The sequence below is a fragment of the Schistocerca gregaria genome, chromosome 4 (assembly GCF_023897955.1).
Source record: "Schistocerca gregaria isolate iqSchGreg1 chromosome 4, iqSchGreg1.2, whole genome shotgun sequence".
Lineage (NCBI taxonomy): Eukaryota > Metazoa > Arthropoda > Insecta > Orthoptera > Acrididae > Schistocerca > Schistocerca gregaria.
The window spans coordinates 226,631,225-226,651,536 of record NC_064923.1 but is presented as its reverse complement, the minus strand read 5'-3'; the positions used below and the strand labels follow the sequence as shown (position 1 = coordinate 226,651,536).

General features: G+C 41.1%; 1 protein-coding gene across 2 annotated transcripts in view; it reads right to left on the bottom strand.

Moving 5' to 3' along the window:
• Window positions 1-20,312, bottom strand: part of LOC126365810 (alpha-tocopherol transfer protein-like) — a 126,806-nt gene that overhangs the window by 14,356 nt on the left and 92,138 nt on the right. For both annotated transcript variants that reach the window (XM_050008399.1, XM_050008398.1), the window contains exons 4-5: window positions 19,515-19,764; window positions 5,684-5,794 (exon numbers count right to left, since the gene is read on the bottom strand). In XM_050008399.1, the coding sequence (XP_049864356.1) occupies window positions 5,684-5,794; window positions 19,515-19,764 (361 nt within the window). The remainder of the gene's footprint in view (window positions 1-5,683; window positions 5,795-19,514; window positions 19,765-20,312) is intronic.

Genomic DNA, 20,312 nt, shown 5'->3' with positions numbered 1-20,312 from the left:
CTGCTATGGAATTACAATTTTATATTTTTAGAACTGAGCTAGGTACCAGAATGTGAAGCTGGCTGAGTAAGAAGGAAAACCAATACTATATCAACAAAATGAAATCGCTTCCTTCAAAATTTAGCTCCTCAATAATTTTACTGATGATATTTATTTTTGAATACACCTGTGAGCAAATTAATGTTAGTGAATGTTACTGCTATCTGAATCCTTGAGTAACACACTGGCGACAAATTGTTTGTGCTTTTGAATACCTGTAAAACTTAAGCATTACAATGGGCACAAAAGAAATCGGCTCTACATTCCGAGTGTGTCCTTCTTACAGGGTATTTAATACTAGGATTCACCAGACAGCATCACCGGGCCTAAAATTTCACAGAACGTCGAGAGAGCAATAGTTATCCACTGATAATGTTTGAAGAAGAGAACAGAAGTTTTCAGTGTGGCCTTTCAGTTTCAGACGAATTCCTTCTGAACAGCGGATTTCATAACTGTGCTGACACCTATGCTCCCGATTTTATGGCAAAATTCAGTTGCCGGCTGATAAATACTTCCTGTAGTATGAATACCCTAAATGGCGAAGAATTTGCAGTATTAATACACAAGCCAATTAGGAAAGGTATAAAGTCCTGCATAAAATGGAAACAGAAAGACACAGCAGGTACAGTGGAATCAGTCTCCGTTCTCTAATGCAAGATTATAGAATATGCACGAGGTAAGGACATCGAAAAAATGTCTCTTTAAGTGAAGAGGGTCAGAATAGCTGCTCCCATGTCAACTGTTGACAAGATTAGGCACAAATATCTAAAACTGTTCATCTAAAACACGAAAAGCTTTAGAGTCCAAGAAGAACACTGTTGAAGAAGGAAGAAAAACCCTAGATGAATTTCAGGTATGGCACTATAGATGGACACTGGGAGTTAAGTAAAGAACAAAAGGAACTCTGGGGAAGAACAGAAGAGTAAAGCAATCGACGGAAACCGAGCTAAAAAAGGAGGTACATTTGCTAAGTGATCCAGGGCATTGGAAGAGGAGAATAGACGAAATGTTTTCGTAGCCAAATCAACGTAAGACTATGTGATATGTACTGTTTATGATTATGAGTGTTGTAAATGGAAAGCTTAGAACAAGATATGAACCAAAAATTAATATCTGATTACTTCTCTTTCAGCCTCTCTGCAATATGACTGTGCACCTAACACACAAATGTAATCGTTTTTGCGTCAAAGTTAATAAAAAGTACGATGCACAACGTATTCAGGCATAACGCCATAGTACCAAATGATAAAAGCACTTATACTACGTCACTAATCAAAAACTACAACGAAATACTGTAGAATTATTACAGGAAAAATACAGCAACACACAGATATTGTTATAAAATTATAATGGTAAAATTTATTATACGAAAAAGGACAAAATTCTAGAATTTGACCCTTTAAAATTTTGTTAGGAGAATAAACTCTTCAAATAAAAGAGATTCTTGAAATTTTGGAAGAGCACTGTTTGTAAAGTTTCAGCGTTTCATTAACTACAGCTCTGGAACCACTTCCAATTCCCTACATAAATGGAAAATCTTACGAAAATTATTATTAGGATTAGGGAGTAATCAGGGATATGGGAAACACATTCAGATCACTTAGCAAATGAAGCAGTAAGAAAACACTAAAACGTAGTTTCGATGTCGTCAATGACGAGATCTGAAAAGAAGCAATTACAGATAGAACTGATTTATGTCGTATGATCTACTAAAGACATCTGAGAGATAAAACAAAAGTATTACTTCTAGTGTGAATAAAGCTCCAGAAGAAATTTCTGTACTTTCCTGGTGGATCAAGAGGCCAACGAAATATATTTTAAAAAAATTCACTTTACAAAGCATCATTTTGAGTATAATGCAATTCTGACAGGACTAAAGAAATGCCTCGAAACACGAGTAGATGAAGTTATGTAGATACACTAAATTTCCTGTTCAATGAGAGCAACACATTCACAGGTTTAGAATCCGTATTTTGGAATTAGAAGTTCGAAATCACGGAAAAATTTAACTGAGATACAACAACAGCAGGCCCAGAGAAAACGGAAAAATCTGAAATGCCGAATCCATATAGCGAAAGTGAATCAGCAGCTTCATTTGTTCAATTACTGTCTCATAATGTCTAATTTCTACGAAAATAAGTTAAATATATTGCATCAAATGTAATATTCATGGAAAAGTTTCTATTAAGAACTAATAAATGTAATTAATTGACAATTAGAATATTATTATCCTTGAATTATTATTAATGAAAATATGAGCAATGTGCCAATACAAAACAAAAACTAATGCAATTAAAAATGCAAATAAAAAGCTAAGTTACATTAACCTGTTCCAGTTTCATTACTGACGCAGTTATCCGCATTATATCTTCCGCAATATGCATACCCTGACAAGCAAAAACATTGTGACCACTGCCTAACGCCACATTGGATGCCGCCTAGAGTTACTTACTGGCGTGTGATGCTATGACAAAAATATATAGGCGGAGCAGACACGGGTGGGGGATCACCCTACCCACAAATGGGGAAATCCATTGCAACAACAGCTTTGACAAAGGGCAGATTATTATTATGCAGAGCCTGTGAATGGGTACCTCGAAAACGGCGAAGCTGGTCGCATGTTCAAGTGCTACTGTCTTGAGCATCTACGGAAAGAGGAAGGACAGTGTAATTACCAGTTGGCACTAATGGTTGGACCTACACGACTCATGACAGAACTTGGGGTTCTGAGGCTTGTTTGCTCTTTAAAGTTGGATAGATGGTGATCTTTGGCATCTTTGCCGCAAGAACACAATTCTGGTGCACACACAAGTGTTCGGAGCACACAGTTTATCGTACTTTGTTCAACGTTGAGCTCCATAGCAGACCACCCCTACATCTTCACATGTGGAGTCAACGAAATCGTCAGTTACTATTGCAATGGGCTAGGGAACACTGGGATTCAAATACAGATCAATGGAAACATGTTGGCTCTTCGGGTGAATCGCATTTTTTCTACATTAGGTCGATGGTCGTCTCCATAAAATGGCCAAGGACGCACGCTAGTTCAAAAAATGGCTTTGAGCACTATGGGACTCAACTGCTGAGTGCATCAGTCCCCTAGAACTTAGAACTACTGAAACCTAACTAACCTAAGGACATCACACACATCCATGCCCGAGGCAGGATTCTAGCTTGCGTCCGTAGCGGTCGCGGGGTTCCACACTGTAGCGCCTAGAACCGCTCGGCCACGCAGGTCGCCGACGCAGGCTGGTGGGAGCAGTATTATGCTATGGGAGACATTCTCCTGCGCTTGCAAGGGACCTGTGGTAGTAATCAAAGACACGCTTACAGTTGCGAACCACCTGCATCTCCTTCCCCGACGGCGATGTCATCTTCCACAAGTATAATTGAACGTGGCTCGGAGCCTGAACAGTGATACATGGTTTGAGCAGCGTTATGGTGAACACACGTTGATGTCTCGGCGACCAAATGCACCTGATGTAGTTCCTACTGAATCCACCTGAGTCGCTATCGGACGCCATTACCGCGTACGCAAGTCAGCTGCCCCTTATTTACGCAATTTACATGACTTGTGCGAAAACATCTAAATGACACGTACCTCCACAAACCTACCAACAGACTGTCGGATCCCTGATACGTACAATCAGTGATATATTTCGTTACAAAGACGGACAAATAATCTGTTAAGCAGGTGGCCATAACCTTTTGCCTTATCAGTGCATGTTCTGGCGAATTAACATCTGATGTGACAATAAAAGCGTAGCAAGGGCTGAGATTTTTATATTGAGCAATCAAATAAACGAATAAAACGAGACAATGTAAAAAAAATGTTCAAATGTGTGTGAAATCTTATGGGACTTAACGGCTAAAGTCATCAGTCCATAAGCTTACACACTACTTAACCTAAATTATCCTAAGGACAAACACACACACCCATGCCCGAGGGAGGACTCGAACCTCCGCCGGGATCAGCCGCACAGTTCATGACTGCAGCGCCTAAGACTGCTCGACTAATCCCGCACGGCGACAATGGAAAGATAATTAACAAACATCAATGTTGCTTTACCTGTAAGAAAGATTTACTTGTAGTTAAATATTTTTGTGCAAATGCAAGACTGACACTGAATATTGTTGGAAGCGTTGAGAGATGTTGTGTTCAATAAAATGCGAAGTAACTTACTGAATCAACAAAGGGAAACGAATGACTCATTTGGAGGGGGCGATTAGTTGATGGATCACCATCTATTGCGTTCCAGGATAATTAGTTTTTAATGAAGTATTTGAGGAATTTTTTGTTAAAAAACCTGTAGCGTTAGTTTTGATGATGCAAGAACTGATGAAACAGAGCTCTTTGCAAAACTAACATAACAATCGAAGGATAACTAATGCGGGAATTTCCAAACATAGTGATGAAAATTATCTCAGAAGAACACATCAAAGCAGTTACCCTTTCCACTATGTAGAACTAAGGTAAAAAAAGTATACATGTACGTGAAGCACGCCAAAGAAATTGAAATAATGAGATTAAAACTTGTATTTTAAATATTCTGGTGTAATCATTGTTGATACTTTATTGCTGAAAGACATAATTCTTGATAAAAAGGGCAGAAATAAACCATATGAATAAGGCACAGAAGGCCTGAAGACAGACAAAAAAAAATTGATTAATTGTGAAACCTGATCAGGAAGTAAATAGTTAAATTGACAAATCTTAGATTGTAGCATATCTGGTGGACTATTAAGATTAGGAATGAACATGTTCTCCGCGAATCAGCAAAGAAAGGAGTATATGAAAAATACTGACAAACAGAAGGGTCACGTGCTGAGGTATCAGGAAGTAACCTCCACTGTTCTCATTGTTCTATAATGAACTGTAGAGGGTAGAAATTGTAGAGGAAGACAGAAATTGAAATGCATCCGGTGAATAATTGAGGACACAGGTTACAAGTGCTACTCTGAAATGAAGAGGTTGGGAGCAGGAGAGGTATTCATGGTGGGCCGCATAAAATACATGGAGAGAGAGAGAGAAATAGAGAGATTGATTCTGGTAAGGAGAAAATGAATACCACGTCAAGTAGCGGAATTTGTGATGATGTCAGTCAGAAATCACAACTGTAAGCATAACGTCACAACATTCCTCTTTCTCAGTTCTGAAAACATTCCTTAAGGGTGCATGCTGGCAGTTTTCTCACCTTCAAAGGAAATTTGAAGTTTTCCTTAGACTTATTTCCTACGTGAGTAAAGTAATATTTTATATCACGGCATAACATTTAATTTTTTGCTTCAGAGTGCGTAGCTCCAAATTACATAAAGTGACTACATGGGATACTGATGTAAGCTCCCTTCCCCATTATGGATCTTTTAAAGCTGTAACATTTCTCCTTACCCTTATTAGATTAGGCAAAACTAACGTATCTCAATGTTTATGAAAGATAACACTGGGCAGTTACGAAACTTTGAACATACTATGAGGGAAGTTTGGTTGTTCTCGGTGTCGTGAAGACCACAGACAAATTAATTGTAAAGTCATCTCTTCTCGCTCCATGTAAAAACTTACCACCTCGAGATTAGCGACATACAATTCCACCTGCCTGCCACAGTACAATTATGCCCCGTTAACTGACAGTACATAAATGCTTACCCTCTTCCTTATTTTTTCCGGTAGTGCTGCTCTTACAAGCGTCATTATCATGTCCATAACCTTTGGTGCGTTGACGAAATGCAGCGCCTTTATCCTCCGGCAGTAAGCTCCCTGTAAGACATAAAAGGTTTTCTTAAATTATTTAATCTACTTATAGTGCTTGAAAAGAACCTTACCATAAACGTCCGAGAGTTAACAATTTTTTTCTCTCGTGCTCTATAGGGAATCTGTTTTATCTAGTATATCAACAGGTCCCACTAATCATTGATGGCAGACACTTGTTATTGTCTATTTCTACATCAGTCAACAGCCAATGATTTTGCTTCGGTGCGGAGTAGGATTCTATGTGATAAATCAAGGAAATGTATTGATTGTGTCGCTTCGTAAGGGTTCTTTAAATGTCTGACAGTCTCATTTACAGCAATTATTATGAAATAAATTTTCAAAATGTTTTTATGCTTTGTTGAGAAACAAATTTAAAGTAAGCGGAGATTGCCTCTGACTCCCAAAATTATCTTCAATTTCTTTTCATTGTATGGTGTATATGCCTAACAGATAAGAGATTTTTTCCCTAGGCTGACAGCATGCTCTCGTCAGCGACCAGCAGTAGTGTGCATAGTGAAACCTGTATCCTTAACACCACTTGGAATGTGATCCATCAGTGGACGGCAAGATATCCTAGGGCGAACATACCTCACTTCGATTAGTTGTACGTATTCCACGTGCGTTTGAGGATTGGGATTATAGCCCTGAAATTGATCGTAAGACAATGAAAATAAACTGGCAAGTTCTAATTTCAGTTTGTCATACGACTGGATTGCCGCGTCCCTTCATAATGGAAAGCTTATGTAAACTGATACAAACTTTTTAGTTGCAATGGTGTCCACAGTCATGATAAATTTCTTGAATGAAATCATTTTGGGATTGGCTGTTAATGTAAGAGTTAAACTGTTCTTTATGCCATATCACTCAATACTATATAGACTTTTGTTCTGAAATACTTTATTGTATGATGTGTTCCCTAAGTCTATACTTACCGTACTTTAGTTAATTCATGTTTATTGTATTATATGTCAGGCCAAACACGTTCTGTTTCTAAAATTGTGGGTTTAACGGGCTACACTCTGTAAGTCCTCTTTTTATTTTGTCAGCTAAACAAGAAAGAGTTGTTTTGTACTTTATATGTCAAGTATTATCCAGAATGAGATTTTCACTCTGCAGCGGAGTGTGCGCTGATATGAAACTCCCTGACAGACTAAAACTGTGTGCCGTACCGAGACTCGAACTCGGGACCTTTCCTTTTAGCGGGCAAGTGCTCTAACATCTTTTGTCTTTTTTTTTATTTCATTTTGTTCGTTTCCATTCGTTGTATCTGCTCTGGGCGGACGTCGAAAAACACCCGTCTCAGTTCGTTGTTGATCCATTAACTTGGTTTTTTTTATTACAGAGGGCAGCTAGCCGTCTGGCGAACACGCTGAACTACCGTACCAGCACCATCTGAGCTACCCAAGCACGACTCACGCCCCGTCCTCACAGCAGTAAAGCTGTGTGGACGGGACGTGAGTAGTGCTTTGGTAGCTCAGATGGTAGAGCACTTGCCCGCGAAAGGAAAATATCTCGAGTTCGGTCTCGGTCCGGCACACGCTTTTAATCTCCCAGGAAGTTTCAAGTATTATGTTGGACACTTGATAGTGGTAACATAGCCGGATATGCGTAGTAGTAAAGAATATGGAACGAAATGTTGATCTAAGCCCAACAATAACAGCCGGTGGGGAAAATTCATGTCAGTCAACTGATTTAAGCTGGTTCAGCATTCAGGAAGAAATACGATTTCCAAATTATTTAATTTGTAGTGTTATAGTCTTCTTTTGGAACGCTTTTTATTTCCCAGTATAGCCAGATGGCAAGTAAAAAGTTTCCAAAAGTAGACTACAACACTATATTTAAAGATGACCTGTTAAAAAAGTGACAGCGTCAGGTAATTACGTAATCTTTATTAAAAATATGGGGTGAGGCTGCTGGAAGACATTTTGCTCCCTGTTGGTAAGATTTATTTTCATCAGCTACGAGTTTTTATCGTACTTCACAAATTCGAGAGACAGACAGACCAGAACAGTCGAAATGAGTATTACTTTCCCCTACCCAGTGGATATAAAGATGACTAAAATTATTATCATTGCCATTTTTATGGCGCATGAGATGAAAACCTTTACTACAAACCACAAAAGTTTGCAGTCGATATTCATCATACACGGAATGGTGAATCTCGCCTCTGCTACTGACATTTTCACGCTCTCGGAAATGCCATTACGTTTTGACTGCTAATTGGAGTCGTAAAACAACTGGGTATTTACACACTAATGTGTGTTTCTGTTTCCACATTTTACGATTGTGCCCGCCTTGGGTTATCTATGAATGCATTTCTACCTTTTCTCCGTGCACGATTCGTGTGAACAACCGTACACACTTTAAGATTCATTATGACGTCTATGGCAGAAGATACAGTTTCTTTAACGGTAAGAGCGTAGAAAAAACAGTCGCCTGTATGGTTCTGCGGCTGCTCTTACTTGCCTAAATGGGTCTGCCTTACTAAGCAGTAGGTGGGGGGGCTGAGGAAACTTCTTCTAGAGCTTATCAAAGCACATTGTGACTGAATGAATGACATTCTCCTTTACGTGTATGCTCAACAATGTTTTTTTTTTTTAAAGTCGTGCCTCATTTTCTCGCCAAAGACGATTCTCTCCGCTCTTATCTGCATAAATTGGATGTCCCCAACCTCACACCAGTCTCTTACAGTCAAGCAGTATTAATGTATGGCCTCTGAAAATATTTTGTCTAATGTCTTTAGTAGACAGTTGCAGTTCTACAAATGATTCGTTGCCTGCCATTTATTTTACTTACACCTCACTCTAAGAGATCGTTTCATTCATGTCTTTATACGTTGTTAGTCCCAAATATGATTTGACTGACTACAATCGCAACTCATTAATTTTGTATTCATCAGATTTACTCTGCACTAAAAACTGATCGTCTGTCTTTGCATCGCGCTGTGGTTTCGCCGAAATCCGTATCTGCGTGTGAGGATATTTTCGATCCGATCACAAACCTGGTTAGATATACAGTAGGAACGTATGTTCAGTATGTGGCTTTGTTGTGGCACTGCATCGAAAGCTTTCCGAACGTTTAGAAACACGGAATCAAAGTTGTTTCCTCTATCCCTACTACCGTACATGCCATTTGTGAAATGCACTAGTTGAGTTGTACGAACGTTTCGTTCGGAGTTTAAGCTGTTCTCAATGGAGTGTAGCTCGTGGTATAGTGCCTAGCGTTGCTGCCTCTGGATCAAGCGGTCCCGGTTCCACTTCCAGTGGGGTTGGGGATTTTCTCTGCCTGGGGCTGGGTGTTGATGTTGTTCTCATAATTTCATGCTCATCATCATCAATATTCGTGGTAGTGGCTAGATTGGACTGTGTTTAAAAAAAATAGACTGTGAAAAACCCGGGCTTTGTACGGGCGCTGATGACCTTGCAGATGAGTGCCCCAAAACCTAACATCATCATCAACAACAACAACATCATCAGCACCCACGGAGTGCTTTACTGTGTTTCCGGTTCGGTTAAATCGTCAGTTACAGGATTCTGCCACAAATATAAGTGAGTAATACAGCGCGGTGGTTCTGTGGAGCCATCTCTTCAGAGTTCCGTACCTTAACTGGTAAAAACGGAAACCTTATAGGATCACTTAGTTGTCCATCTCTGTCTGTCTGTCTCTGATTCTGTCTGTCTGTCTCTGTGTCTGCCTGCCTGTCCGACTGTTAAGAAACCTTTCTTCTCAGGAACGAAAAGACATAGCAATTTCAAATGTCGCATACTAAAGTAAATTGGAAATTGTGATAAGACCTTATGGGACGAAACCGCTTAGGTCATCGTTCCCTAAGCTTAAACACTACTCAATCTAACTTCAATGGAGGCCACACACCCATGCCCGATGGAGGACTCGAACCTCCGACGTGGGGAGCCCCACGGACCGTTACAAGGCGCCTTAGACTGCTCGGCTATCCCGTGCGGTGCATAATAAGGCATATGGGTAGGCGGCAATGTAAAAAAATTACGATTCACAGTCAATTTAATCAAAATATTCGTCCATTTAGGTCATAAATTTTGATACTCGCAAGCTCACTCATGAAAATGTGTAGGATACTTCCCGTTGACATAGAATCATGATATTTGGCAAGAAGCGAGGTACCACGCTATAAAAAGAGGAAAATATTCGACAATTGTTAATTTGTAATTTTATCACGCGAAAATTTATCCGACTTAAAGCTAAAACATTCTCGAAAGTCTGGAAATTCCAGGGACCGAAATGTCGCCTTATCGATGTTGATAACAGACTAAATTTGTCAAGATTTTTGATTCCCGGAATGGATCTATACACATTAATAATTTAGTATGGGACCCTCAGAGCGCGGCTCCTACTTGCACTTGATCAATTATTTTTTTATACTTGTGCCCAGTGCCTTTTCTAAATATGTTGTGGTCTTCAGTCCTGAGACTGGTTTGATGCAGCTCTCCATGCTACTCTATCCTATGCAAGCTTCATCATCTCCCATTACTTACTTCAACCTACATCCTTCTGAATCTGCTTAGTGTATTCATCTCTTGGTCTTCCTCTATGATTTTTACCCTCCACGCTGCCCTCCAATGCTAAATTTGTGATCTCTTGATGCCTCAAAACATGTCCTACCAACCGGTCCCTTCTTTTTGTCAAGTTGTGCCACAAATTCCTCTTCTCCCCAATTCTCTTCAATACCTCCTCATTAGTTATGTGATCTACCCGCATAATCTTCAGTATTCTTCTGTAGCACCACATTTCGAAAGCTTCTATTCTCTTCTTGTCCAAACTATTTATCATCCATGTTTCACTTCTATACATGGCTACACTCTATACAAATACTTTCAGAAACGACTTCCTGACACTTAAATCTATACTCGATGTTAACAAATTTCTCTTCTTCAGAAACGCTTCCCTTGCCATTGCCAGTCTACATTTTATATCCTCTCTACTTCGACCATCATCAGTTATTTTACTCCCTAAATAGCAAGACCCTTTACTACAACTCATTTCGTAATCTAATTCCCTCAGCAGAACCCGATTTAATTTGACTACATTCCATTATCATCGTTTTCCTTTTGTTGATGTTCATCTTCTATCATCCTTTCAAGACACTATCCATTGCGTTCAACTGCTCTTCCAAGTCCTTTGCTGACTCTGACAGAATTACAATGTCATCGGCGAACCTCAAAGTTTTTATTTCTTCTCCATGAATTTTAATACCTACTCCAAATTTTTCTTTTCCTTCTTTTACTGCTTGCTCAATATACAGATTGAATAACATCGGGGAGAGGCTACAACCCTGTCTCACTCCCTTCCCCAGCACTGCTTCCCTTTCATAACCCTCGACTCTTATAACTGCCATCTGATTTCTGTACAAATTGTAAATAGCCTTTCGCTCCCTGTATTGTACCCCTGCCACCTTTAGAATTTGAAAGAGAGTATTCCAGTCAACATTTTCCAAAGCTTTCTCTAAGTCTAGAAATGCTAGAAACGTAGGTTTGCCTTTTCTTAATCTTTCTTCTAAGATAAGTCGTAAGGTTAGTACTGCCTCACGTGTTCCAACATTTCTGCAGAATCCAAACTGATCTTCCCCAAAGTCCGCTTCTACCAGTTTTTCCATTCGTCTGTAAATAATTCGCGTTAGTATTTTGCATCCGTGACTTATTAGACTGATTAGTTCAGTAATTTTCACATCTGTCAACACCTGCTTTCTTCGGGATTGGAATTATTATATTCTTCTTGAAGTCTGATGGTATTTCGCCTGTCTCATACATCTTGCTCACCAGATAGTAGAGTTTTGTCATGACTGGCTCTCCCAATGCCGTCAGTAGTTCTAATGGAATGTTGTCTACTCCTGGGCCCTTGTTTCGACTCAGGTCATTCAGTGCTCTGTCAAACTCTTCCCGCACTATCGTATCTCCCATTTCATCTTCATCTGGATCCTCTTCCATTTCCACAACATTGTCCTCAAGTACATCGCCCTTGTATAAACCCTCTATATACTCCTTCCACCTTTCCGCCTTCCCTTCTTTGCTTAGAACTTCTAAATATAGGATACATAAACCGATGAGCCATAACATTATGACTATTGCCCACCACAGATTGAACGTCACCTGGTGGCGTTAGGAGCACACGACACAAGAATGTACATACGCGTAGAAGACACGATTTGTGGGTCATCCTAGCAACGACACGGGTGCAAATGCGCAAGTGTACAGACGTAAGCGACGTTGATGAACGGCAAATTGATACGGCCCTGCGGTTGAGAGAGAGCATATCGGAAATGAAAAAGCTGGTGTGCTGTTAGCACACTACTATTGCGAGTGTCTATGGAAACTTGTTGAAAGGCGGAGAAACCACGAGTACGCCACAAAATGTTGGAAGTCCAAGACTCATGACACAATGCGAAGATACGTGGCAGTTCTACTGACAGAGCATAACGCTGGTGCAGACAGAAGGGTTTAGAGCATACCTCTCAAAGCGTATTGTAGAACACGAAGCTTCGGAGGACACTACCACCACATGTTCAGATTTTGACCAAACGACATCGTCATTTACAAATGGCTCTGAGCACTATGGGACTCAACTGCTGTGGTCATTAGTCCCCTAGAACTTAGAACTACTTAAACCTAACTAACCTAAGGACATCACAGACATCCATGCCCGAGGCAGTATTCGAACCTGCGACCGTAGCAGTCGCACGGTTCCGGACTGCGCGCCTATAACCGCAAGACCACCGCGGCGGGCTCGTCATTTACAACTAAAGTGTTTACAGAATCAACAAGATTGGATGGTGAGTGAATGCGAATGTGACACCTGATGGAATGAGTCACATTCCTTCACTGGGTCCAAGATCCGGAGAAAAAAAAAATAGGACAGTAAGCGCTATTACCTGCTATTGGCTGATGCTATAACGTCAGTAAGGAATAGTGTCAGCCTCAGGAACATAGCCGTAACACGTGGCCACTCATTTGTGTTACGTATTTGTGGAATGTTTCAGTTTATTCTAAAACAATGAAATGTTAATTGTCGTTTTGCTATTAGTAGAGTGTTACTGCTACAGTCTGCAACTAGTTCAGCGTTTAAACAGACACGTCCGGTTTTTAAAAATATTCCATCGTCTATCAAATTGAAACATGCAAAAAAAGTGTAAAGTACAGTCTGTTTGTGCAATTTTCTGTCACCGTAAACGCTCGATCTTTCAGTGTTAGCTCTGAGACAAGTTTTAACTAGCAAAGGAGATCAGTATAACGCTCAATTTCATGTTGCATTCGCCACAGTTTTGAAAGAAGTTCTACTAATAGATGAAACCTACCTTTATCACTGAATAAATTATACAAGTGCTTTATTTGTGGAAAGCATTTGAATCAGCTAACAACTTTCAAAATACCTGAATGGCAGCTGAAACTGCGATTTATTCGAGAACGCAAGGCAGACACGGCAGGGAGCAGATATCTGAGACCTTCCCTGAGAATATTGTAGCTTTTTGTCGAAAAAAGTAATTGACTTGCAAATGTTATCTTTGATCCAGCGAACCCGTTTTCACCTCTTGGACAATCTTCGCTTTCAAAGCGTAAAATTTTGTGTGCAGTTTTTTTTAATTTTACGAGGCCCAAGTGCATTTATATTGCTTTCTTCATCGTGCAGACGTTGTTTGGCTGATGACAACTCACTTCGAAGATATTTATTTCGTGCTTGCAGTTTCATGCATGTTTTTCAGATGTGCATATCTCTTCTGCAATGCCGCTACGAATTTATGTAAACTGGCACTATCTGAATCATTACAAACAACTTCCTCTGTATATTTACATCCATGAGCATCCTTATTTCGTTGTGGAAGCTTTGCTAAGGCCTTTACTCCTTTTATATGGATCCCACGTTTGTTGTTGGAACGTTCCTTTCTTTCCCCTATTGCACGTGTACTATCACTGGCGCTATTACTACAAGGCTAATTATTTGATGAAAACTCGCATTAGTAGTTCTAAACTCAAGGTTCTCTCATAATCAGTTTCCTTTACATGACGAGAACACATGTACAACATTCACAACGTCTGTGCTAAACAATTTCGGCAACTTTTGCAGCTTAGCGAACAAGACTTCACTCATGAAGATACGCCGTCATTGAGGCTAACTGTTGCTCCAAAGACGCGCAACGTCATAGACGCAGAGCGGTAGTAATCAATGGGGAACACCTATTTGGGTACCTGTAGGAGCAATCTATGGCAGTAGACAACGTTAATGATATGTTACGAGCAGTATCACTGTCTCGTGTTACAACAGCAGAATCGTGCTAAAATGGTTTGAGGAGCGTGATCATAATCTCGTGTTGTTGTCTTTGTCACCAAATTTTCCTTATTTAAACCCGACGGAGAACACATCTGGGCCGCTACCGGGTTCCAGATGTGCATCCACACTCCACCTGTCTGCAATTTGCAGGAATTGTACGACTTTCGCGCAGACATCTGGTACTAGATACCTCTGGAAAGCTACCAAGGACTTGTCGGATCCACGTCATGCACAATCCCTGTTGTACTGCGTTCCAACGATGAACCGACATGCTATTAAGCAAGTGGTCATGATGTTTTACCTCATCATTTTGTGTTATGATCAAGGTATCAGTGGTTTACTGTGATCGAGAATAAAGCTTTTACTCAAACAATTTGTACAAAACTCGTCAGCAGCTCTATCAAGACCTTGGGCCTTATTGGAGTTTTGTGATTTGAGAAACTTTTCTTCCCCACTTGTGCGTACCAGTATTTCTACGTAACGTGTGTTACCAACGTTTTTTTTTTTTTTTTTTTTTTTTTTTTTTTTTTTCTACATCTACATCCACACTCCGCAAGCCACCCGACGGTGCGTACCGGAGGGTACCTTGAGTACCTCTATCGGTTCTCTCTTCTATTCCAGTCTCGTATTGTTCGTGTAAAGAAAGATTGTCGGTATGCCTCCGTGTGGGCTCTAATCTCTCTGATTTTATCCTCAAGGTCTCTTCGTGACATATACCTAAGAGGGAGCAATATACTGCTTGACTCCTCGGTGAAGGTATGTTCACGAAACTTCAACAAAAGCCCGTACCGGGCTACTGAGCGTATCTCTTGCAGAGTCTTCCACTGGAGTTTATGTATCATCTCCGTAACGCTCTCGCGATTACCAAACGATCCCGTAACGAAGCGCGCTGCTCTCCGTTGGATCTTATCTCTCTCTTCTATCAACCCTGTCCGGCAAGGAACAATATTCAGACAGTGGGCGAACTAGTCTACTGTAGCCTACTTCCTTTGTTTTCGGATTGCATTTCCTTAGGATTCTTCCAATGAATCTCAGCCTGGCATCTGCTTTACCGACTATCACCTTTATATGATCATTCCATTTTAAATCACCCCTAATGCTTACTCCCAGATAATTTATGGAATTAACTGCTTCCAGTAGCTGACTTGCTATATTGTAGCTAAATGATAAGGGATCTTTCTTTCTATGTATTCGCAGCACATTCCACTTGTCTACATTGAGATTCAATTGCCAACGGTACGGCTAGCTACAGAATTATCGTACCATTCCTCGATTATCCTTCTTGAACGAAAAAATGACTGGAAAGCTCAGTATTTTTTTTAAATTCTACAGTCACTTGAAGAAGACGTGAACTATATCATGAAGGACAACTTAGGACACTACATCACTCATCTTCAGAGTGGGATATGTAATTACTCTTTTGCAGATAATTCCCATACTTAAAGAGAAGTTAAAATTAGGCTAATCCAGCATAGATCCATATAAGCACTTTCCAAACACCGTTCATAAACAGAACGAGTGGAAGACTTAATATTACGTGTAAGAAGCAGTTCCGTTTCCCGCACACTTTAATTTGCAGGCATATACGTGAATTGAGTTGGAAATAATTCAGCTACAAACATGCTCCGCAAAGCCACAGTTAAAGGCCTCACGGTGGACCCCTGAACAATTACTAATCATTTCCCTTTCCGTTCCATCCGGAAACCGAAAGAGCCCTAATTTCTCGCACTTATATTCGTGGTCCATACGCGAAATGTACGTTGGCGGCAGTAGGATCGTTCTGCAGTCAGCTTCCTCTGCCCTCTGCCCTCTGCCGTTTCTCTAAATATTTTCAATAGCGTTCCTTTAAAAGAACGTCGCCTTCCCTCCAGGGATTACGATTTGAGTGTCCGTAGCATCTCCGTAATATTTGCGTGTTGATCAAAAGCACCGGTAATAAACTTAGCAGCCCACACCAGAATTGTTTCGATGTCCTACTGTAATCCAACCTGGCTGAATCCCAGCCACTCAAGCAGTACTCAAGAAACTGTCCCAATATATTGATGTTGAAGCCTCCTCCATTGCAATCCTTATAGGCTCATTCCATTTTCTATCGCTCTGTGACCAAATGCCAAGACTTTTAATCGCCATGTCTGTGTCACGTTGCACACTATTAATGCCGTATTCGAACATCGTGGGATTTTTTTCATCTGCCTCAACATACATTTTTCTACATTTAGATCCAGCTGTAATTAATCACTCCAACCAGAAATTTTGTCTCAGTCATGTCGTATCCTCCTACAGCCATCCAAGGACGGCACCCTCCCTTACACCACAGCATCATCAGCAATCAGCCGCAGACTGCTGCCCACCCTATCCGTACATGAAGAATAGTCGCTGTCCTATCACTCTTCCTTGGAGCAACTTATATGGTTTTGATGTTGATATTGCTGTTGGCTATAAGCTATATTCTCAAGATGGTTAACGTGGCTCTGAGCACTATGGGACTTAACATCTGAGGTCATCAGTCACCTAGAACTTAGCACTACGTAAACCTAACTAAGCTAAGGACATCACAAACGTCCATGTCCGAGGCAGGATTCGAACCTGCGACCGTAGTAGCCTCGCGGTTCCGGACTGAAGCGCCTAAAACCGCTCGGCCACACCGGCCGGCAGCTATATTCTCAAATCTGTAGATTTGATATATGAGATTAATGTTCGGCATCCAAAATTTTGGCCATCGATCCTGCTCTACCAATTTTGCATCCATACCAAGTTTCACGCAGCGTATGTGGGATAACCTACCTGCAAACGTGAAATACAGCTCTGCTCATACTTATAATGTTATTTCTGGACTACATATAAAGGTACTGACTGTTAAAACATATTTTAAAATCATTACATTTCTCTCTGACCGCGAAGGATATCATTTTTTTCCGAAATAATCGGCAACAATTTGAACAAAACACAAGGTGTGTTAATTTCTTCACATCGGAAATCTTGTTATTCCAGTCAAACCGCATCCCCCCAGTGCTATCTGACTTCTCCTTTGTGTCATCTGTACTTGATTCACACAGTCAAAGAGGCAGATTGGATCTGAAGAAAACTCAAGAAATAGTAAGACTTCTTCGCACAGAGAAAGTAAAATTTTATCCTCGCACAATTTCAATTATTTACAGAAAATTGTGAAATAAATATAAAATAAAGTATCGGTACTCTATATTCCCATTTAAATATATTGATATAGAGTGGGGAATATATGCAGAGTGCTCCATTGATAGTGACTGGGCCGAATATCCCACGAAATAAGCATCAAACGAAAAAATTACGAAGAACGAAACTCGTCTAGCTGGAAGGGGGAAACCAGATGGCGCTATGGCTGGCCCACTAGATGGCGCTGCCGTAGGTCAAACGGATATCAACACAATTTTTTTGAATAGGAACCCCCACTTTTGTTACACATTCGTGTAGTACGTAAAGAAATATAAATCTTTTAGTTGGACCACTTTTTTCTCTTTGTGATAGATGGCACTGTAATAGTCACAAACGTATAAGTACGTGGTATCACGTAACATTCCGCCAGTGCGGACGATATTTCCTTCGTGATACATTACCCGTGTTAAAATGGACCGTTTACCAATTGCGGGTGTTGATATATGGCTATTGTGATGAAAATGCCCAACGGGCGTGTGCTATGTATGCTGCTCGGTATCCTGAACGACATCATCCAAGCGTCCTGACCGTTCGCCAAATATTTACGTTAATTAAGGAAACAGAAAGTGTTCAGCCACATGTGAAACGTCAACCACGACCTGCAACAAATCATGATGCCCAAGTAGGTGTTTTAGCTGCTGTCGCGGCTAATCCGCACATCAGTAGCAGACAAATTGTGCGAGAAACGAGAATCTCAAAACGTCAGTGTTGAGAATGCTACGTCAACATCGATTGCACCCGTACCGTATTTCTATGTACGACGAATTGCATGGCGGCGACTTTGAACGTCGTGTACAGTTCTGCCACTGGGCACAAGAGAAATTACCTGACGATGACAGATTTTTGCTCGCGTTCTATTTAGCGACGATGCGTTATTCAACAGCAGCGTTAACGTAAACCGTATATAATATGTGCTACTGGGCAACAGAAAATCCACGATGGCTGCGACAAGTGGAACATCAGCTACCTTGGCGGGTTAATGTATGGTGCGGCATTATGGGAGGAAGGATAATTGACCCCCATTTTATTGATGGCAGTCTAAATGGTGCATGTATGCTGATTTGCTACGTAATGTTCTACCGATGTTAGTACAAGATGTTCCAATGCATGAGAGAGTGGCGGTGTACTTCCAACATGATGCATGTCCGGCAAACAGCTCACGTGCTGTTGAAGCGGTATTGAATAGCATATCTCATGACAGGTGGATCGTTCGTCGAAGCACCATACCATGATCCGCACATTCACTATATCTGACGTCCCCGGATTTATTTCTGTGGTGAAAGTTGAAGGATATTTGCTGTCGTGATCCACTGACAACGCCTGACAACATGCGTCAGCGCATTATCAATGCATGTGCGAACATTACGGAAGGCGAACTACTCGCTATGGAGAGGAATGTCGTTACACATACTGCCAAAAGCACTGAAGTTGACGGACATCATTTGGAGCATTTATTGCATTAATGTGGTATTTACAGGTAATCACACTGTAACAGCATGCGCTCTCAGAAATGATAAGTTGACAAATGTACATGTATCACGTTGGAGCAACTTAATAAACCTACCTGTTACCAACTGTTCGTCTAATTTATGTCGTGATGACTGGGTGTTGTGTGCTGTCCTTAGGTTAGTTAGGTTTAAGTAGTTCTAAGTTTTAGGGGACTGATGACCATAGATGTTAAGTCTCATAGTGCTCAGAGCCATTTGAACCATTTTCTAATTTACGTAGTACACGAATATGTAATAAAAAATGAGAGTACCTATTGGAAAAAACGCAGTTGATATCCGTTAGACCTATCGCAGAGCCATCTAGCGGGCCAACCATAGTGACATCTGGTTTCCCCCTTCAAGTTAGACAAGTTTCATTCTTTGTAGTTTTTCGTTTGACCCTTATTTCGTGAGATATTTGGCCCGGTCACGATCAATGGACCACCTTGTATATTGGAAAAATATAATATATATAATATACTGGAAAAAATTATCGATATTTTACTAAAAACCCTAGTTATAACCATCGCATTATGCTGGATGCATCTTTCTGTTGACACTCCTCGAAAATAATGCGGTAATTACAACCTTCCGTAGAAGTGCACAAAGGGCTTGAAACTACTTAATGAAAGAAAACTTTTGTTACGAAGTTAGTTGCTGATTATTTCGATGTATACAATTACATTTGCTAAAGGAAGATATCATGCTAATTTTCCTTCCGTTTGCCGGACCTAACGAAGGGCCGCACTCACCCTGTAGATCATCTCGAGGCCTCGCAGCAGCCCGATGCCCGTCTTGAGGACGTGCCCCGCCTGCACGTTCTTCATGTCGAGGATCATTATGTCGCCCAGCGAGTAGTCCTCGCGCAGCATCAGCTCCGACCACAGCAGGATGGCTCTGCTCATGACGAGCGGGTCGTAGTCGTCCGGGTTCTCGCATATGTTCGTCGTTACCGACACCCGCAGGCAGCCGTCTGTGAGCCGCGGCATCGGGAACATCGTGCTGCAAGGAAACGTCGGTCGGCGGTATAGAACACTATTGGCTTCGTGCCAGATTAACCACAATATACACTCCTGGAAATTGAAATAAGAACACCGTGAATTCATTGTCCCAGGATGGGGAAACTTTATTGACACATTCCTGGGGTCAGAAACATCACATGATCACACTGACAGAAACACAGGCACATAGACACAGGCAACAGAGCATGCACAATGTCGGCACTAGTACAGTGTATATCCACCTTTCGCAGCAATGCAGGCTGCTATTCTCCCATGGAGACGATCGTAGAGATGCTGGATGTAGTCCTGTGGAACGGCTTATCATGCCACTTCCACCTGACGCCTCAGTTGGACCAGCGTTCGTGCTGGACGTGCAGACCGCGTGAGACGACGCTTCATCCAGTCCCAAACATGCTCAATGGGGGACAGATCCGGAGATCTTGCTGGCCAAGTTAGTTGACTTACACCTTCTAGAGCACGTTGGGTGGCACGGGATACATGCCGACGTGCATTGTCCTGTTGGAACAGCAAGTTCCCTTGCCGGTCTAC